This window comes from Varroa destructor, unplaced genomic scaffold (assembly GCF_002443255.2).
Source record: "Varroa destructor unplaced genomic scaffold, Vdes_3.0 BEIS01000003.1, whole genome shotgun sequence".
Taxonomy (NCBI): domain Eukaryota; kingdom Metazoa; phylum Arthropoda; class Arachnida; order Mesostigmata; family Varroidae; genus Varroa; species Varroa destructor.
The window spans coordinates 25,664,184-25,683,066 of record NW_019211456.1 but is presented as its reverse complement, the minus strand read 5'-3'; the positions used below and the strand labels follow the sequence as shown (position 1 = coordinate 25,683,066).

Below are 18,883 nucleotides of genomic sequence, written 5' to 3'. Positions count from 1 at the left end.
TGCAATTTACCCAGGTAAACTAGAATACAACTTTGCTTTAAAGCCAACAGAAACCTTTTTGAGATAAAAACCGCGCAAAATCGGGTCTAACTCAATTTTGACACTCTTTATTTAGTATAGAATAGACAGTTAAATTGCCATCTTTCTACACGATTGTTTTTATGCTTACTAAACGCATACTCTACTCTTTTTGTAGATCAAAGATACATCGTGTTTACTTAGAAGTGTTCAATATGTCTGTATTAATTGTCAACTTATTAAATGCTGCACGTCAAATTTAACGAAACTTTTCGTAGCTTATATGATAGAGCCCAGTTATTCATGTAGTTTACATTTGCATAGCACATAGAAAATATACAACTTACATGAAACTCGCTTTTGATAATCATCACCGGCATCCTCATGTTTAGAACTTAGAATTTCCACTCATTTTCACTATTTCGAACCCTTCAGAGCTCATTCAATTGGATTATCAACCAAAAGCCCAATTCGATGTATCCGCTATGTATCGCCTTAATCTACCAGATGTGTCTACGTTCCGACCTCCTTCGCTCAGTTGCGCCAACTTCTTGAGAACATCCGACCTTATTTGAGGAGCTTTTATGGTGCCTGCTCCAAGTACTCTCTAACAAAATATACTTCTGGTTTTGTTACAACCAATCTCATCTTGACTCTGAACACCGCCCATAGGTAAGAATATATATAATGGTGTATGTAAATGATATAATCATTACTTCCATTCTACCTTCCGTCAAGTCTGCCATCAGAAAAATCCAAATGATCTCTGCCACACTGCTGAGTGCTCTTGTTGTCTTGAAAATTTACTTTTTTTCTGTTGGGCCGGCTATTTTTGTTGATCTATGTAACGTACAAGCTATGCATCGTTCGTTTTTTCCGGGTAAAGCTAAATTTTTTCTGATTATTCCTCTTTTGTTTCAAGATAAAGAATGAAAAAGAGAAAAAAAATCGATTCTATTTTATGATCTACGATTACAATTTAGGTAAACAAAACAAAATTTTATCAAGCGATTAACAGACCGGTGTAGGGTCGTTGCATGCCGTAACTTTTGATCTGTGGTTTGTAGAAACGTACAACGCGATACTCAATGCGCAAAGCCCTCGCGGGTTTATTGCGTCATAATCAATATTACTTTATATATGATAATATCAGTTTAACCACTCGATACTTCGGCATATCATAGCAATCGGTGCGCTTTTCCATCGCATCTGGATATGTACGATAATTTTGGAAGTACGTGGCGGGCGCTGTGAGACGTTTTGAATAAAATCAAATGCACTTGCTGAGATCCGAAGATACTGGAATGGACAACCACGACGATCTCGTTTCCGGTTTGTATGCAGGGCTGCGGGTGCTGTGGGTACAGCGGAGCAGTCGTATGCCAGTGAGGCCGATGTGAGTTGGTACTTAGCTGATAATGAGGAGCAACATTTGTAGGCTCGTCGTCAACGACGTTGCGTAATGAGTATCGGGCCATTTCGACCATCCATTATTAGATAAAGGGGGTTGGGTTAACTTTACTCAAGAGAATTGTACACGAGCAACTGTTTAAGAACTTTGGTCTGACTCGTTTCCCGTATTTCGCCAGCAAGGAACATCTCGTCAACAACGCTATACACCTGTACCGTATGACAAAATAAATAAAAGCATAAAAACTTATTAGTCATTATTACGTATTGGTGTCGATGCATTGATTTATATGTCAATGCGATACAAATAAAATGTGACGGTTTTGTGCGGAACATTGAATACAAAGATTAAAAAAACTAAACGCATAGATTTTTGCGGTGATATTTTGTCTACGTAGAATGTGAAGGAACCTTGGGCTTGTTGGCTAACTCATGCATATTTCCGTATTAGGCTTAAGTGTAGCAGTTTGGTGCAACGATATATGTACATATATATATATATATACATACTTAATCATATTAAAGCTTGTAAGTAGTTGGCTCTCACCTTGTAAAAATTGAAGACGAGATCTAGCTCGCACACATTGTGGAAGTACTCATTGAGGACTTCAACAAAGTTATGGATCGCTTCGAGGTACGCTAGGTTATTATCGTTTACGTCGACGCAAATACAGAAATATAGACCCGCGTACCGTCTGCAATACATTTAAGTCGGCAAACGCGAAAATTATAAGCCAAACATGTTTGTCTAGAAAGACGTTTTCAATGCGACAGGTATGAACTAAAAGGTTGTCAGTCTGGTTTGGACGTAAGTTTTTGACTAGAAAAACCAAGTACCGTTGAATCGAACTCCGCAATAGAATGCAAACATGGGCATATTATGTATATAATTATAATAATAGTTCAAACAAAAATCGGATACGCTGTACCCTTGGTTTAATTTCACCGTCTTATATATACATATATATATATACACATGTGTATATATATATGTATATATATATATACACATATATATATATATATATATATATATATATATATACAAAAAAGGCACAGAAAAGAGAAATGAACATAAAGTTTGAACGATAGAACTTCAGTTTTATATATAATGTAAAAATACATAAACTACAAAACAGTCTATATAAAATGTATAGCTTTTCCTCCTATCGTAAAAGTCTAAAATTAACACAGTTTTGCTAGATACTTGTTGATAACAGCGACCTATTAATTTCAAAATCTCAATAATCACTTTATTTGATGTTGTAACGCATTCTGACTTAAAATCTACTTTTAAATTTTCTAATATCTTTGGTTTTTCGGCGTAGACTATATATAAAGTACCCGCACATAAAAATTTCATTGACGTCAGGTGTAGGAAACGGGCATGATATTCTATGGAGCTTTTTCGTCCGATACATTTATTTGGTTGGATAATATATAAGATATGCTCCATCTTGGCAGGAATAAAATGTGCCACCTTCACGAAAGTCTTCCAAAATGCATAAAACAGGTTCTTCCAATAGCTCCATACATTTGTTTGGAACACCCTGTATTGATATTTTTTTGTATTTATGATTGTTACACCAAAGTTGGGGGTTCACACCTGTAAACGATCTTAAAGTTCCGAAACTCGACGAAGTTCGTATGTTTTGCGTCGCGAACGGTTACGACAGCGTGGACCTCTTCGATGAGCTTCTGCTTTTCATCATCATCAAAATTCATATACCATTTTGCTAAACGAGTTTTGCCTGCGCGGTTCTGAATGAGGATAAAGCGGATCATCTAAAGATCGGAAAGCAAAGACATTAGTTAGTAAACCGACGACATGTCCATAGAACGCAAGCGAGCGGCAATATCACAAATCAAAAGATATTTAGACGTGTGGTGGAGATTACTAGTTTTAGATGGATTTAACACCGTACGTAACCTCGAGCGGTAACTAGGACCGAGCTCCACCACTTCTTAATACTACATTTTAACACAAATACAAGAAACACAAAAAGAGGCTTAGGGCTCTTTCGCAGCAGCAGACTTAAACTAAAGAATTCACTTTTTAAAGCCAAAAGCCTTGTTTGTCTCACCGGTGTACCGACCTAAGAATTATCACACATTATTCATAGGTTATTCTGTTGTACACTGGCTCCCCGTTTATATTTAGTTTTTTTGGAAAGCTCATAATTAGCGACGCTCGTCATTGCATAATACAAACTTATTACCGGAATTGCCGTGAGCTCATTTTACATCGAACTAGAGATGTCTTAGGCAATTCAGTCACTAGGCAACCATGCATAGTTACGACTAAACAGAAAATAAAACCAGGGATACACACAACTTTGGCCTTTTTTAGTTTGTTTACAAGACTTCTAATTCTCATATTTAAATAAATTGTCAACTAATATAATAATCATATTCACCAATTCAGTTACTCTGTACTTAACGTGAGCAGGTTGATTAGGGCCTTAGTTTCAATGTACAGCCCTGTACTCAATTTTATTTCACGCGCATTTTCTGTAATTATCTTACCTCTAAAATTTCTGGTTCGCGGGGAGCTTCACTCGCGACAGGAAACTTGGCTATACAAGCTGTCAGAAAGAACCTCCCCTCCTTTGCAATGTCTTAATGGCAAGAACGGACTGAGTGATCAAATGAATGAATGTATTGTTTGTTTACCTCTTTGCGGAGGCGGGCGACCCGGCATTTACAAAACATTCACTGTACCCCTTGTGCTAGACGACAATTTTCGGCAAAAATTTTGTAAGACGAACCACAGAGGAAACACCTCTATTGTGAAATCATGCTGCACAAGTTCTGCTTGAAGAAATGAAAAACAGTTATAAGTTTTTTTTATGCAGCCTCTTTTAAGCGAAAATGCGTGTTATATCTGGGCTCACAAAAATTCGTTCCATTAGAAAGTGTTTTTTAGCCTCTATTATGTACTCAGCACCGATTGAGCCAACTTTCTTAAAAAAAGAATCGCTAAATTTTGATGATGTGTCCAAGCTTGATCTACTATATTATGAACAGCAGCTATTTTCCTTAAATACATTATATTAAAGATTAATTCAGATTCTATATTATAATTCTGAGAGGACGCATTCAAAGAATCTGTCAGAATAACATCGATACTGATTCCTTTCAAACTACTTCCAATCTTTGTCAATTTTTAAACTTATAAGAGTTGTTCTTTGCACTCCAATGTACTATGCCAAGATGTGAAAAAGTAGATTATATTACCGTTTCGGATGTACGGTTCGTGGATGTTAATAATTTATTAGTAAAACACTACTAGCTTTATATTATAAGAATTTTTTTTAAAGAAATGTTTAATCATTTTTTCTTTATTTTATCAAAAACATTATTTTAAGATTTTTCAATTTTAAAAATAAAAACTTTTAAATGAGAACATTTCAAACAAATCTTATCTTCATGGACAAATGCGCTTTGCCATATTTTGTAATGACGAGTGCGCGTACTCTACATATCCATTACTTGTGGAATCGTTGGCTAGCGAATGCGGTTATTCTTGTGTACAGCCGTCTGCAGGTGATAAAATTTGACCCAACTTTAGGCAAAACCAAATTATATTAAACACGATAATTTTATTGCAGCTTGTGCAAAACTTGTCACAAAGGTGCTCGAATGTCAAATGGATGAATGAGCTTGATATTTTCCCGTTTACATTTTGAATTCCATTCGAGCATTTAGTACTTCTTCATTAACGTCCTTATACCTTTAATCAGTTATGGGAGGTTCAACTTTCTGAAATTATTTTTCGACAGTGAAGTGGTAGGAGACATGAGGCACGTGCTCCAAGGTAAGGAACTCGCCTTGGCCCACTTGGTAACGGGCCTAAAATTGTAGCAGGCCTTACCATTTGTAAGGCCCTCTAAATGGTTTGATGAAGTCTACGAATGTCGCTAATCTCTTTTAAGATAACAAGTCAGACAGTTTATGATACGATCATCTATGTGCTTAGTTGATGCACTCGATGATTCCGATGTCTCCTTGTCTTTTGTTTAATTGATTATAAATCTGATGTCAAAATCTTCTCATCAAAGCCTCTCAGTCTCTACGTGCTCATCTTGTCAATAAGCACAAACCCTACTATTTTTTTGGTGTTCCTTTAGCTCCCCTCCACGATCCACTGGACGAGCCTCTGAGCGAACCATTCACTGAACTTCACGTGGATGACGACATCCTCTAAACACAGCACATTTTTGGCTACATTTGTTACCCCGTTAAAAAAGTTGGGTTTTGTCACGTACAAATTAATATTTTTGATAAAGTACATCTCGTTCATAAATTTATAAACTCGAAATTATTTTGCAGTTATAATTAATTAGAGGTCATAGCTCGACGGAATTGTCAATGCTTCATTTGGGCGTACATATTCGAACAAATGATGTCGACGGCTCAGGCAAATAGACCGACGCGAAGGAAGGATACAGATTGGTCTGTTTACTTCGGAGTTGCTTCACGAAGTCAGAGGCTAGCTGCAGAAAATAGTCGCGTCCAACCTTAGTCATGCGATTACCCTGCTCACTTGGGTATTTTCGGAGGCGTTCGGGAGTCGCTCCATCGTTCTCGTTCTAAGTCGCGATATTCTTCATAAGGCAAAGTAGACATTTACCCCGTAATAATTTAGGGGGTAACGTACTTGCCTGCTAACATTATATTCGGGATACGTTGTGATCCATGTTCGAACCCAGCATAGACACTTCGCTATACTAGGAGCCAGCCGTCTGTCTGACAGAATGCCTGACGGCGATACCGAACGTGAAACTCGAAGCAGAGGAGTAAAGCGTTCCTTATATCTTCACAATGTGTTTCAATATCCTATATTATTTTGTTGGGTAGATAACTTACTTCTTCGTGGAACGTTTAAAGTAGACTATTGTCCAACGAGCGCCTTATATTGCCTTTCGCCGATTAATCTGGCCTAAGATGCATTGTACTTTAGGATAGAAAGGGGCTAGTGTTCCGTTTTTTGTCGCCTTCTATCCGTTTATGTTAAAGGCGTCGTCGTCGTCGTCGTCGTTGTAAACGCACAGCAAACGAACGAATAAACGACGCACTCTGCAGTTGGAAAAGATAGAAGCTCATTTTCATTTATAGATTAAATAGCAAGGGTTTCCATTAGGTTTATATAATGCGTGACTAAACAGAGAACAGCAGAAACGATTGGTTCACTGGCATACATATTACGGTTTTATCCATCTAGATGTGCAATGGTATTATATATATATATATATATATATATATATATATATATATATATAGAGAGAGAGAGAGAGAGAGAGAGAGTAAAGCAAGGAATAGATTTTTTACTTTTTGGCGAAGGATTCAGAAGGCATGCGCGAATATTGATTGTTTCTATTTGAATGTTTGTATGTCTGTGAAAATTTGCCTGTGCATATAACACGTTCACAAAAAAATACCAGAGGGAACGACTAGCCCCCAACTATATCGAACATACTTCGTAACAATCTGATCAATACGTTGCATTGCCCTTCTTTGTGACTGCCCCTGACAGTGAAGAACAACACTGTGAACAGTTAATCTGCACAGACTACGGCAGGGATAATTGGACTCAAAGCGAGAGAGAATACAAATAGAAAAAAACGGCAAACAAATTTGGTAATGCAAAAACCTCCACGTCATGTCACGCAAAGAACCACCTACACTATAGCAATAGCCTTACACTAGTTGCTTCAACACTCAAAATGCCCCCTTGTATTTGCCCCCGGGCTCTCAATTTGCTGTCATTTCTGGCAGTAGGGCAGTGACGACCTTCTCCGTGTTGGCATCGTTACTCATCACTATTTTTTCCGACAATGGAGAATTCAATAATCCTGTGAATTGCAACAACAATGCGTGTGACAATTCATTTCAAATGTTAATGAGAGATTTAAGAGTCGTTTATTTTACTGCCGTATGTTACATTCCCTTGACCTTGGAGAGTAACTCTTTTTCTCATTGTGAACGTTTCTGTCCGCCTTTTGCCAACGTGGCAATACATACAGACACAGTCAGATTGCAGAAACAAACGTATGCCACGTCGTCCTTTCAATGTTCATCGTAGACGGAAAAAACATACGAAATTCGAGCGTAAAAGCAATTGTAGTAACGAATTTCATACTGGCACCCTACGAGGTGCGTGACTGAAAGGAGCCTTATTTAAATGGAAGCAATCTTGTTGATGACGATAATAATAACAATAACACTACACTTGATTACCATCATCTATACTGATATCGGCTAACTATAAAGATAGCCCTTGAGAACGAAACCTATTGAGTCACATACTATCAGATGAAATACTATCGACTCGTTAATTAACAAGTACAGGAACGTCCTGTTTAGATATACAAATAAAAGATATATATATAAGGGAAATTTCGAACTTCGTCAGCTTAAATGCTACTGTCAACTACAGTCAGCTTTGATTTAACTAGGTTTCAAGGAAACCTTCATCATTAGCGTTGCAGCTGGTAGTAGTTGAAAGATCTTTTTTTTTTTTCAAAAACGGGTGACGACAATATTTTTTCGTATCATATTTGTGGCGCTGGTTGCCGTATACTACAACTTTTTCACGAAGGACAATGCATCAGCGGTGTAGTCGCTACCGTCAAATAAGCCGAAATACTGTACGAACAGTTTTTGAACTATTTCGAAAAACTCTTGTAACAACGCAAACTTTCTGCTACGACATGTGGCCCGGCACACGGTATATCATCTCCTGCATCATATTTGTAGTGTACTACTAAGGATGTTTTGTTTCTGTCAAGCCTTACGAGAAATTGCACTATAGCTCACAAACCATTAAACAGCTGCGAGGTCCTTTACTGCGTAATTCTGCGTTAATTCGATTTTGAATCTTCTTTCGTTAAGCGTGGATGGTGTTGCTTCATTTCCCATGTTTTTGGATCGTCACTCCGACAAACGCTTTAACGCTTTCGAGATTTTCTTTCCTCAACTTTTATGTCAGTGAATATCGATTCTCAACTTTTAAAACCTTCCAGTTAGTTACTACGGAAATAGTAAATTCTATTATGATCATGTTAAGCTTCTTGAGCTAACAAGTGCTGAAATATTTGCGGCTGAAAAAATCAGTTAGACTTTTCTCCGTCAAGAAATACGAAACACTTGACGTGCTGGAATATCCATTTGTGTATATGTATTCCCGATTCAGGTCTAGCACCCCGGAATAAATGTTTTTTTTTTATTGTGATTGAGGTTAACGTCCGTGGCTTGAAGTCGTTTAACGGAGTAGTCCGAGAATAGCTCAAGAATGTAAGAATGGCTCACGTTTGCCATACGCTGGTCCAGCTTATCCTGATTTCTGTTGAGAACCTGGGAGTGTACATTGTTCACGATAACAATGGCCGACCCTTGTGTTTGCCATTATCGTCGTTCGATTAAGCAATGGCTCGCCACGCTCTTTCAGTCTTATAGTCAATGGACAACATGTCGTCGGCCGTTAAGAACTTTTACGATATGTTGAATTCAGCTTTCAAATGCGCTCTGAGAGAAGCACATCAATAGGTGTAAGTGTTAACGCATTCTCAACGCTAGAATTATCGTTCATGGTAAACCGCAAGCATCTTTTGTTTGTACCTATGGCGTATGCGTTTCTAGCGAACGCTTGCTGATAAATCGTCACTACAACTTCGAATTCCCTGCAACAGATGACTCGGCACAACGTTGGCCAGCCGAGCCCTTTTCTAGAATAAACTAACTACACAACCAACTTCCTCTCGTCTTCCTCTGTCAGATCTACAGCTTTGTTATTTGTAACTATGTTGCGTTTTTTTTTCTTTATCGGCTCACTTTTGCTAACGCGACGCCATGAACCGATAAGGAGCTTGGGATCAATAGGGCCAACTGAATGGAGGTGATGTTGACAGCTCGAGACCTTAAGCCTAACTCGTCGAAGAAGACTTTTTGATGGCACTTTTCACAGCTTGCAACATAGTATGAAGAGCAAGTAGCCTATCGACACACTTCGTTGTCCGGCAAACCGTTTTCTAGAACCCGACTTCTATTTGGTTAGAAAAGATGTCGATGATGCGAATTGTCTGTACCATAACTTACAAACAAATTGTGCTTGGCAGAGGAACGTTAAATTCATAATGGAGAACTGATGTGTTGATACCGTTTCTTCAAACAGAAGGATCTTAAAGCGAATCTAATGGCTCGAACTATTCCGAGTTCGGTACAAACGCGGAACGGTATAATCGATAGAGTTTTCCCCGTTGCGTCTCTCTCGGCACTAGCATTTTGTGGGAAAGCATCTACCGAGGAGTCCACGGTGAATCAATCTGAGATACAGAATCGTGGCAAAACCTTCTTTTTTCGCAGTATAGCTACGCTGTTTAAAAAGCAAACCGAATGCTTATTAATGAATGACCTTCTTTCCACAATAGAGTAGTCGAGGGTAAGTGTGAAATGAGCAAAAGACCTCATTTACTACCTGCCACCAGTTACTGCTATTTATTGGAGGCTCTACCTTTTTAGGATATAAGCATTCGAAGGCTAAGTTTAAGACGTTCGTTGATACTACTCTAAGTAAGCAGTATAACGGGACCGTCCTCTGAGGCGAAGTGCTTAAAAACGGCCCACTGGGTTCTGCATCAGACGATACGGAAGAATGTGTTCTGAAGCCTATCTAGCGGGCGACGTTTTCTTATAGTTTTCGACGCTTCGAACAGCTTCGATTTTGAAGTGATTTTTCCTTGATTCGGTCCCTAAACCGCCAGGAACTTCAAGTGGTAGACGACAAGTACCCGTTTGTGAGGACGGAACAGCCACTGCGAAAGTAAATTTCTGTTATTTCTTCTTAGATAACCGCAATCGTCTATTGAAATTTATTGAAACTTAGTATACTATGAAACGGTTTGCGATCAACGGACTAACTCACACAACGTTGTGCCGCCGGATTGAGGTGCGACATCAGCGGATGTTCTTACATTCTCGGTTGAAACGAAGCCTTTATTAATCATATATTGTCCTGTATTGACATTTTTCGGTGCTACTTCGGACGGTTTCCGTTTCCTGCGGAAGCCAGAGGACAGTATGACTCTTATAAGGAGCGCGAATGAACAGTAACATTAGAATTTTAGAAAGTACAGTTTCATACATAAACATATAGAGCGACATCTGATTTACGTAGTTTAATTTTGACGCGCGAATGAACCCTCCGCTTTAGCATGAATTTGGGTCTCAATGAGTAACAAATCGGCGAAATTTCAGCTTATCTTAAACGCTTCCAAAGCGAATTTTGCGTTCGGACTATTTGCACGGCCCTTTTTAACTGATTTTCTTGAAAATAGTTCAATAATTCTTTCTACCGAACAGCAAAACAAACCATTTTACCTCCGCTTCAGGTCACTGTTGACTTGGTATTTCCAAACGACGAGAAATAATATCGAAAACGACATTATCATTAGTACGTAAAACAGAAGGTTGCGTAGAAGAGGTATGTCATTAGAACAGTCCGTCAGCTGCAACGGAACCACAGTAAAAAAAGACCAAAAAGATCAAACATGAAAATAGCAACAAGCGCTCTTTAGGTAGACATAATATAGGGTTTGCACAATCATATCGTTGTTAAGATAAGACTCGCAACTCTGTTGTCTCAGGCCCGTGCAAGTGTTTGGTCAGAAGATTTTGATTTTTATTTTCGGTTCGAACGATAAAAATCTTTTAATAATTGCTTTTTTTTTTGTTATAATGATCGATCACGGTACTCGCGATAATGCAGTGGTAACGTGTTTTCCTGCTAAGCTTAATGGCACGCGGTAACCTACATTCGAATTTGAGCGTAACGGCTAGAGCACGGGCTACAAAAATGACAAACCAGGTGTGATAATGAATCATTTGCTTATACGCTCACTGCGAGCACGCGTACAGACCGTTAAAAGCTCTTTCGCAGCCGCTTCATGCAGCTTGTTGACACTGTGCTGATTTGTGGATCGGCTGCATGATCTCGGCGTCACAGAATCGCTCGATCGCAGCCCTGGCAAGCTAGCATTGTTTCAACCTACCTATTTTCATTGTACAACATTGAATATTAGGACGAGCAACGTCCTACAATGAAGCTAGGCAGCTCCTCTCCTTTGTCCTTTAATTTACTTGTAAATGTACAAGCGTACTATTGCGCGAGGAGACCACATACCTTGAACGGTAACTTGGAGACGTTGCGAATGTTGCAAACGGAGCGAAAGTCTTCATCGTTGAGTTGTTCTAGAATGTCAACAATGAAGCTTTTGTTCACGAGCGCAGTTCCGTCTACACGTGAAGGATGATCGATCACGGCAATCAGTAAGCGGACCTTGATCACATCGTCATTGTAAAAGACCACGGGGTTGTCGTCAGGAAATCTCACCTGTAGTGGGCTTTCTAGTCTACACAAAACGAGAACAAGTTTTTATGCACCGGCTGATATTCCATGCAGTCAGAGATAGGCATTACGTCCTTTTCGACAGTATACGAATTTGCTGCGCACGCTAATTTAAAAAGCAGAAGACGCTGCATGAGTTCATGACTTTTGGATAAAAAATTAGGTTTTGTTATGGATACCTGTAGTAAAATTTATCATAAACTAATTCTATTCTTAAGTTGCTATACCTCACAGCCACTCTTGCTTAACTATTACTAATTATCGAAATATCTAAAATTGACCCTAGGTGCCGTTCGCCTAGCCTGATATTTTGTTTACATTATTATCCAAGTACGCCATGTAAAAATATATTATTGCAGCAAATGTTTTTTTAATATGTAATCTCAATAATATATTTAATGTAAATCGTCATTAGACTCTTTTAAACTTGCTTGATCGGACGCGAAAAACCGTTGAATTACACGAACCATATTTTTCATAAGAACAGTTGCAATACTACCGATTATGACTCATAAGCTTTATCGATTTTCTTCCGATTTGTTATTGTAAGGTAAGGCGCAAAGACCGAAACGAAAAATCAGAAGTAACAAAATATTTGAAGTACTTCCGCGGTTATCGATCTTCTGTTCCGAGCCGTTCCGCTCTGAAATGACTAACTTAATAGAAAGGCGACTACACTAATACAACCTTGCAATACTGGATTTATTGCTCGCCCTGATGAAGAACACGTCCTGCAAACACCTTTTTACATCTGTCCACCTTTCGACGGGCTGCAGACTGTTTCTATTGTATTGTTCGCCAGCTACACACTCATCGTGCAGGTACGCTATTAAAAACCGGACAACAAACCTGTTATTATTGGTAATAGTTTTCGTTTGTGGCTCGAAGTTAGATCAGTTAGTGAACAATTCGTACGTTTCAAGTTAGGTTTCTAGCCAGTGAAGCATCGTCGTTCATCTGTCGAAGAGAGGTTTTCGTTTTCTCAGTATTAACACTCAGGCTATATTAGACCCGTCATACTCATGTGAATCTAACGTAACATAAACTTAGAATGCAGACAAATGATCTAACGATTCTTAACTTAGTCCATAATCAATAGGATGGTCATTTTTTTTGCTGTGGGGCTCATTTATCGATGATCGTATATCAAAGGTAGCAATGATTGTGCACTTGTCTGACTTCAATTTGTGCGACAAGCGATTCGTCTCTAGTCCCTATCAGAGGCAGCATCGCGGTGTTATCAGATCGGCGTCGTTTCAATTTATAGTCATCGTACTTTTCGATCGGCCAATTTTCTAAAGCAGACCATTATTTATAATTATAAAATTATTACTTTGTTATGGTACGGGACGTGCCCGCTGGGCTTGGCCCCCTGATCGAGGCGCTTCGGGGTGTTGGCCTGTATAAAAGTCGAAATTTTAATTAAACAGCTTCGTCGCGAAAAGGAATACTATTTTTAAGTAAATCATAAGTTGAGGCCCTCTTTCGGGTGTTGAAAGCTACACTGATCTGCTAGTTGATTGTTTGGCTGGTCCAATGGGATCATGCGGACCGTTCGCGAAGGTAACCAATTTTTAGCTAGCAAAGACTCTACAATAGCAGAACGCTTTAGAGCGACCAGAGCAGAGTGGTTGCTCTGCTCTGATATCCCTCTGATAACAATCTCGTACAAAGCTTCTCCTGCTATGCTCACGGCATAAAGCATTTTGGTCTCGAAAATTCCCGCCATTACAGCGCTATTATCAGATCCGTTTATTTGTGCGAAACGAGACGAAGATTTCTGCTGGATCATTTGCAGTTAGCGTAGATAGGCTAACATAAAATCTCAGGTTATCCGGATCTGGTGAGCACTTGTAGGGATCACATGGCCATTTTCTACTAATAGCTGCCACCCGAACGTCGGTTGTTTATGGCACGGCCGCTCATTGGGGAACGCTAAAAAATAAGCACGTTCGCCATTTATCCTCTCTAGTTACGTCTGAAGTTACTGTTCACTATGAACTGTTGTGTGCCAATTTACCGTAATCGACGGTGACGCAGAAAACCGCAGCTTCTTTCCAAAACTCCTTAGCAGGTTCAATGTGTACTTTTTCGCCTTTTTGAGTGCATGTAATGTTGACGGCTTGCTCTTGTGTTTCAAGCTGAGAGGTAATACTACAGTAATCAGTTTCCTCGGACGCGTTTGGCGTAAACGCCTGACTGTTCCATTTCAAACGTTGCGTCACCAGTATCGTCATAGTAGTACCTTTCAGCCATATCTGTAATATTTAGATAAACTTTCGATAAAATGCAGGCGAAATATTGATAGATATATAGCAGATTAGTAGCATAAATGAGTTGTGCTTTACAGAATTGCGATCAGAGACTATATTATTACCCTCATAGATATTTTCTCCAGATAATAAGTGTTTTATTATTGTACAGTCAACTTGTATATGTACCCGATAAAGGTGCAAATGAATGATGGTCGTAGGAGCTATGGTCCTGCGGATAGTTAAGAACTTCGTTGTTGTTATTATTAAGCTTCTTCTTTAAGCCTGGAAGCTGGCCATTATATTTTGAATCTGGTTGCGCAATTAGCTATCTGCTAGCTATTGTTACTGGTTCTAAACGTTTCATCGTGCGGCGATAATCTGTCAAAGATTTTGTTTTGAGAAGATAAGACATCTCGGTCCGGTACGACCAAATACTTGCTGAGCTGATGCGGCACACGTTTAACAGGGATAACAAAGCGGCACCTCGAGCAATTTTCTCTGATTTACTTTGTCGCAGTGTATTTTCTGCTGCTTACGACAGCTGGTCCTACATTAATGGCGGTCACTGTAACAACATTCGTATGGACGATGCAATGCGTCGGAGCAGATCCGACCAGTAACGTGTGCCATGCACACTCTCTACGTATTCGTATACGGCTATGAATAGATCTGATACGAATATATTAAATACACAATGTGAAAAGTAAAACATAGTTAAATTGCAAGTTCAGGAGTGACTGAAATTCATTTCTCTTGATTTTACTATAAACGTCTACCAGTTTCTGGTTCTAGGCTCGGAGATGCATCACCGCCCATGTTGTTTTTTTGACTCGGTAAGGAACAATGTTATCGGGCTAATCGGATCATATGAAGTAGGCGCTTTTTGGCATAACCTCCAGCTTTTAGGCGACTTCATAGCGCTAGTCTGAGAATCTCATTTTTATCGGATTCAATTCATCTGAATATTGAATTGGTTCTGGATAAGAATGCGGACTCAGACAGAAGAACATATATTTCACGTTAAAAAAAGAATGTTTCTAAATACATACAGTTTGTTGATTTTCCGGTCCCATCGTGCCAGAGAGTGAAATGGTATTGCTCTTCGTATTCAGGTCGTTTGATGTGCCCAGCTGGAACCAGTCTCCTTCGGACGATGATATATTCATCTGAATATCATAGGATATAGATTTGAAAAAATGGGCAGTTGTGGTTTGGGACTAACGGAAATTTTGTGGTATAAGCAAAAGGGTTACTTCCCGTGACTTGAAGGGCGTTATAACGTATTACTAGACGCTATTGTTGAAAACAAACAGATTTTGAGCGGTTAGTTCTTGCGCGTTGTTCCGTTAGAGAGGAACACGCAGGAGTCGATTATGGCGCTATTAAATAATCATAATAAAACAACATTCAAGCGTAACTAATCATTGTTTAGCAAAATCTGACGGTGGATTAACACGTGCGGGGATCAGGTAAGTTCAGCAGGTGTCTTACATAACACAGTTACTAACAGACAGAATTTTCCAAGATGCAGCCAGGGGCTCTATTGCGTCGGCTTCCATTTATGGATTATCAACAACAGACGGCTTGCCAGAATTTAGTTTATCTCGTACTTTCTGTTGCGGAACTTTCTGGCCTTACGGTTGATGTTCACGCTCACCGCGTTTCCATGTCCTGCGAGCTTTCATGAAACTATAACGCTACTCCCGAACCCATATAATAGATAACACTCCCACTTTTTCTTTGTCGTCGTAGTTTACGACCCATTGCGCCAATTCAAAGCTGTGCTATTGAATTAGCCTTCCATTTCTCCAATAGTAATTACTCCAAGGACAGTATATGAACAAATGCTCGACGCTAAGGTTTTCTCTTAACCCCTATCGATACGAAAATTAGCATTACCGTACTACAGTTTGCCATTTGAATAACGATCCTATATATATATATATATATATATATATCTGTGTTTGTTTTGAAAGTTAGCAGAAAAATCCCTGCAAAGTATGTATAACTTACTACGTCAATGCGGCAGTAAAATTTAGACGTTGTGCTGACGATCTCCTTGTTCTCATGCCACTGCAAGAGATACGCTCGTGGGTCTGGTCTCCTTGGAACAATTATTGTATCCGATGTTCCGTCACAAACATCTGTTACCGAGAATTGCGTCTTTTAAATTCGTTTTTAGGCCATAGTTGAAATACGTGTGTTTGTGTATTGATTATTTTATATTCGTACTGAGTATTGTAAGGATAAGCTGCTGTGCGCTAGGGTGGAGACACGTCGACTTCAACGGCATCTGGTCTGCTCTACAAAAAACATACTCAGCGCCAAGCAAAATTGGTACTAATCGGCAAATCTTTATAGTCTGCTTATCATTAACGAGTATCATTAAATATATCTGGCAGTGAAACAAAATGAAAGACAATTAATCAAGTGGATAAGTATTTGAACTTGAAAGAGCCGATAGCGGTGTCGTCCACGTAGTACTAATACCACAGTGTGTAGTGAAGTTAATCGGCTTTAGGGAACTGTTGGGAGTCGTTACCGAGTCTTACAAGTTGAGTGGGAAGGATCCATTCCGATTTAGAGAACCTGTTGATACGTCCAATGAATCTCACACAGAGGTCCCACATCTCATCGCCGTAAAACCTAAAAGTTCGAACGGTTAGTTTAATCGTTCACGCTGAGGGTATTAATCGAATGTGGAGCTACTGAGAGATCCCGTTATAAGTTAACCAACAGGTGGAGTTTTTAGACGATTCGTGTCTCGAAAGGACCGCATTATTCTTAGAATTTCTCCTCTTATAGTACCCTTGTCTTACACTTTGAAGAAAGCGGCGTAATTGACAAACTGAGGACCATCGGTTGGAAGTTTTATTTATCAACTTGCAGATAAAACTCATAGACTCAAGGGCTGTGTAATAAGTGCGGTTTATTTTTCGTTCTGTAGCATTGTGCAGTAACGACACTACTATTGATCGTATACCCGCTTCATTTCTGCTATTCGATAGTGGCGAAACTTTATTTAAAAAAACACACAGCTGTAGGAGTGAAACCGAACAGCGCAGTTCAAGCCAACATGGAAGGCTAATAAGTACTAACTTAAGGAAGGCTAACTTAAAGGAGGCTTTTCTCTTATTGCCTTCGATATCCATATGAAAACTAGGAAAAATGTAGGTAGTTCTATAAATAACATATTGGACACTCTCTTATATCGCTTGCCCTGTGGATCAACTATTCGCGTCGTAGTGTATGTTGGTAATGTAATGCTACGAGGGGCACCACATCTTGTTCGTGAGAGATAGACTCAAATCATACAGTTATGTTGCTTGTGATACGCATAAAGATATATTATAGCAGTCCCAAAGAAACAATGGAACCGAAATAATGTGTAGGGAAAATGATGAGTATCAGTGGCTGTCAGACGGAAGGCATAAACTAACAAATATAGAAATAATTATCATAATAATTAGACGTAGACAATGTCACCCAGAGGTTAGCTTAGGACATAGATATTCTGTAGACAGGTATGCAAAATTTACTCAACCAAGGAAGATTATATATGACAATGATGAGCCTTTAACAAATGACATGTAAAGATTAGAATGTATGGCTTTTCGATACGACCCTTACGATATGAAAACGAACAAAGGGCCCAGGCCTACCTTATAGTACGCTGTTCCTTAGGCCGTTTCTCCTCGTCATTCGTTGAAATGATGGAGAATATCTCCTCGTCCTGGAAGTAGCCACTGCTATTATGGGTGCAGCGACTGATATGTAGTTCGTCTCCATCACCGATACGAATCCGTTTCGGATCAATGTCCAAAATCGCCAAAGTTTGACTGTCATGTTTAAGCCTGATGTAGTGTAGGACCGTGTTGTCGTGCTGATAGACGATTTCGATACGCAAGAATATACATTTATCTCCATTTTCTGGGGGTACTTCGCCTCAATCTTTTCACAAACGGAACTATGGCTAAAATGAGTTTGCTTAGAATATACTAAAAGGCTTAACGCCATATATAACCGACGTAACGTACAATTCGTGAGTCGTTGTCGGTGTCTCGTTGTAAAAACCCTGTTCCTGCGAAACTCAGTTTCATAGAAATATCTATTGATTAAAGACCATGTATGTCGTAATAATACCTAAATAAATGCTTGGAGTTATACGTCTCGTACATAAATCCACGCCCGGATTCGGACCTGAACTACGATCTAAGCAAGTTACCCGTTACCACAACACGATCACGGGCCCATGTCGCAGCAACATCTTGGGAAGCCTCTTATTCAGAAGCGGATCATTTTGCTGGCCAATTGCGTTCAAGACATTTTGGTTCAGCGATGCGCCTTCTGTGCTTCAATATTTGCTGAGGCAATACTTAGGAACAATCTAGTTAAAGGAAGCAATCGGCGACAGTGCCAAATCGCAATTTATTCGCCGAGTACGACCGATACCTGTGACTCCGGGGTGAAAAAAAACTCCTTAAGTAATCTAGCTTATAAAATGATTGACTGCAAAGGGTTGCTATTCAGTAACAAGTAGATAAGCTCTATGCGCGAAGCCGCATTGGCTACATTTCGTATGTCTGCTATTGCGTTAACTTGGCCCCAGCGTTTCCTGAGTCTCGTGACAAGCTTAGAGTAAAGAATAAATGATAAGAACTCAGTGTGAAGCCCTCACTAGTGCTATAGACGGTTACGCCATGACTGCATGGCATGTCTAAATTTACTGGCTCTTCTGGGCTGTTTACCCTCCAGGACATTCTGTATCGCACACAAGTCAAGATCAACATCAGGT

The 18,883-nt window shown here is 39.3% G+C and overlaps 2 protein-coding genes across 5 annotated transcripts in view; both read right to left on the bottom strand.

The window, feature by feature from the left end:
- Positions 1–80: 80 nt before the first annotated feature.
- Positions 81–10,849, bottom strand: AP-2sigma (adaptor protein complex 2, sigma subunit). Of its 2 annotated transcripts, XM_086985347.1 has the most exons (5): positions 10,807–10,849; positions 10,352–10,485; positions 3,035–3,213; positions 1,976–2,123; positions 81–1,638 (listed from the first exon to the last, which is right to left on the bottom strand). In XM_086985347.1, the coding sequence occupies exons 2-5, from the start codon at positions 10,382–10,384 to the stop codon at positions 1,537–1,539; spliced, it is 462 nt and encodes a 153-aa protein (XP_086841473.1). In that variant the 5' UTR covers positions 10,385–10,485; positions 10,807–10,849; the 3' UTR covers positions 81–1,536. The 2 variants fall into 2 exon arrangements, with proteins under 2 accessions (XP_086841473.1, XP_022654985.1); XM_022799250.2 differs by lacking the exons at positions 10,352–10,485; positions 10,807–10,849 and adding an exon at positions 3,955–4,104.
- An 848-nt stretch (positions 10,850–11,697) lies between these two features.
- LOC111246790 (uncharacterized) overlaps positions 11,698–18,883 on the bottom strand; it is a 96,213-nt gene continuing 89,027 nt past the window's right edge. Inside the window, exons 7-12 of one of the 3 annotated variants that reach the window (XM_086985345.1) lie at positions 17,751–17,971; positions 16,631–16,734; positions 16,102–16,232; positions 15,138–15,254; positions 13,854–14,091; positions 11,698–12,659 (exon numbers count right to left, since the gene is read on the bottom strand). In XM_086985345.1, coding sequence (XP_086841471.1) covers positions 12,511–12,659; positions 13,854–14,091; positions 15,138–15,254; positions 16,102–16,232; positions 16,631–16,734; positions 17,751–17,971 — 960 coding nt within the window. In that variant the 3' untranslated portion in view covers positions 11,698–12,510. Of the gene's footprint in view, positions 12,660–12,682; positions 14,092–15,137; positions 15,255–16,101; positions 16,233–16,630; positions 16,735–17,750; positions 17,972–18,883 lie in introns of all 3 variants that reach the window. The other 2 variants (XM_086985346.1, XR_015324997.1) reach the window with 2 other exon arrangements.

Excerpts from the sequence above, each read along its gene's own strand:
- AP-2sigma (XM_086985347.1), bottom strand. The coding sequence starts at position 10,384 with ATGTCGCACCTCAATCCGGCGGCACAACGTTGT. Across the intron at positions 2,124-3,034 it reads AACTTTAAGATCGTTTACAG|ACGGTACGCGGGTCTATATT; the intron begins GTGTGAACCCCC and ends AATGTATTGCAG. Across the intron at positions 1,639-1,975 it reads TCGTCTTCAATTTTTACAAG|GTGTATAGCGTTGTTGACGA; the intron begins GTGAGAGCCAAC and ends CATACGGTACAG.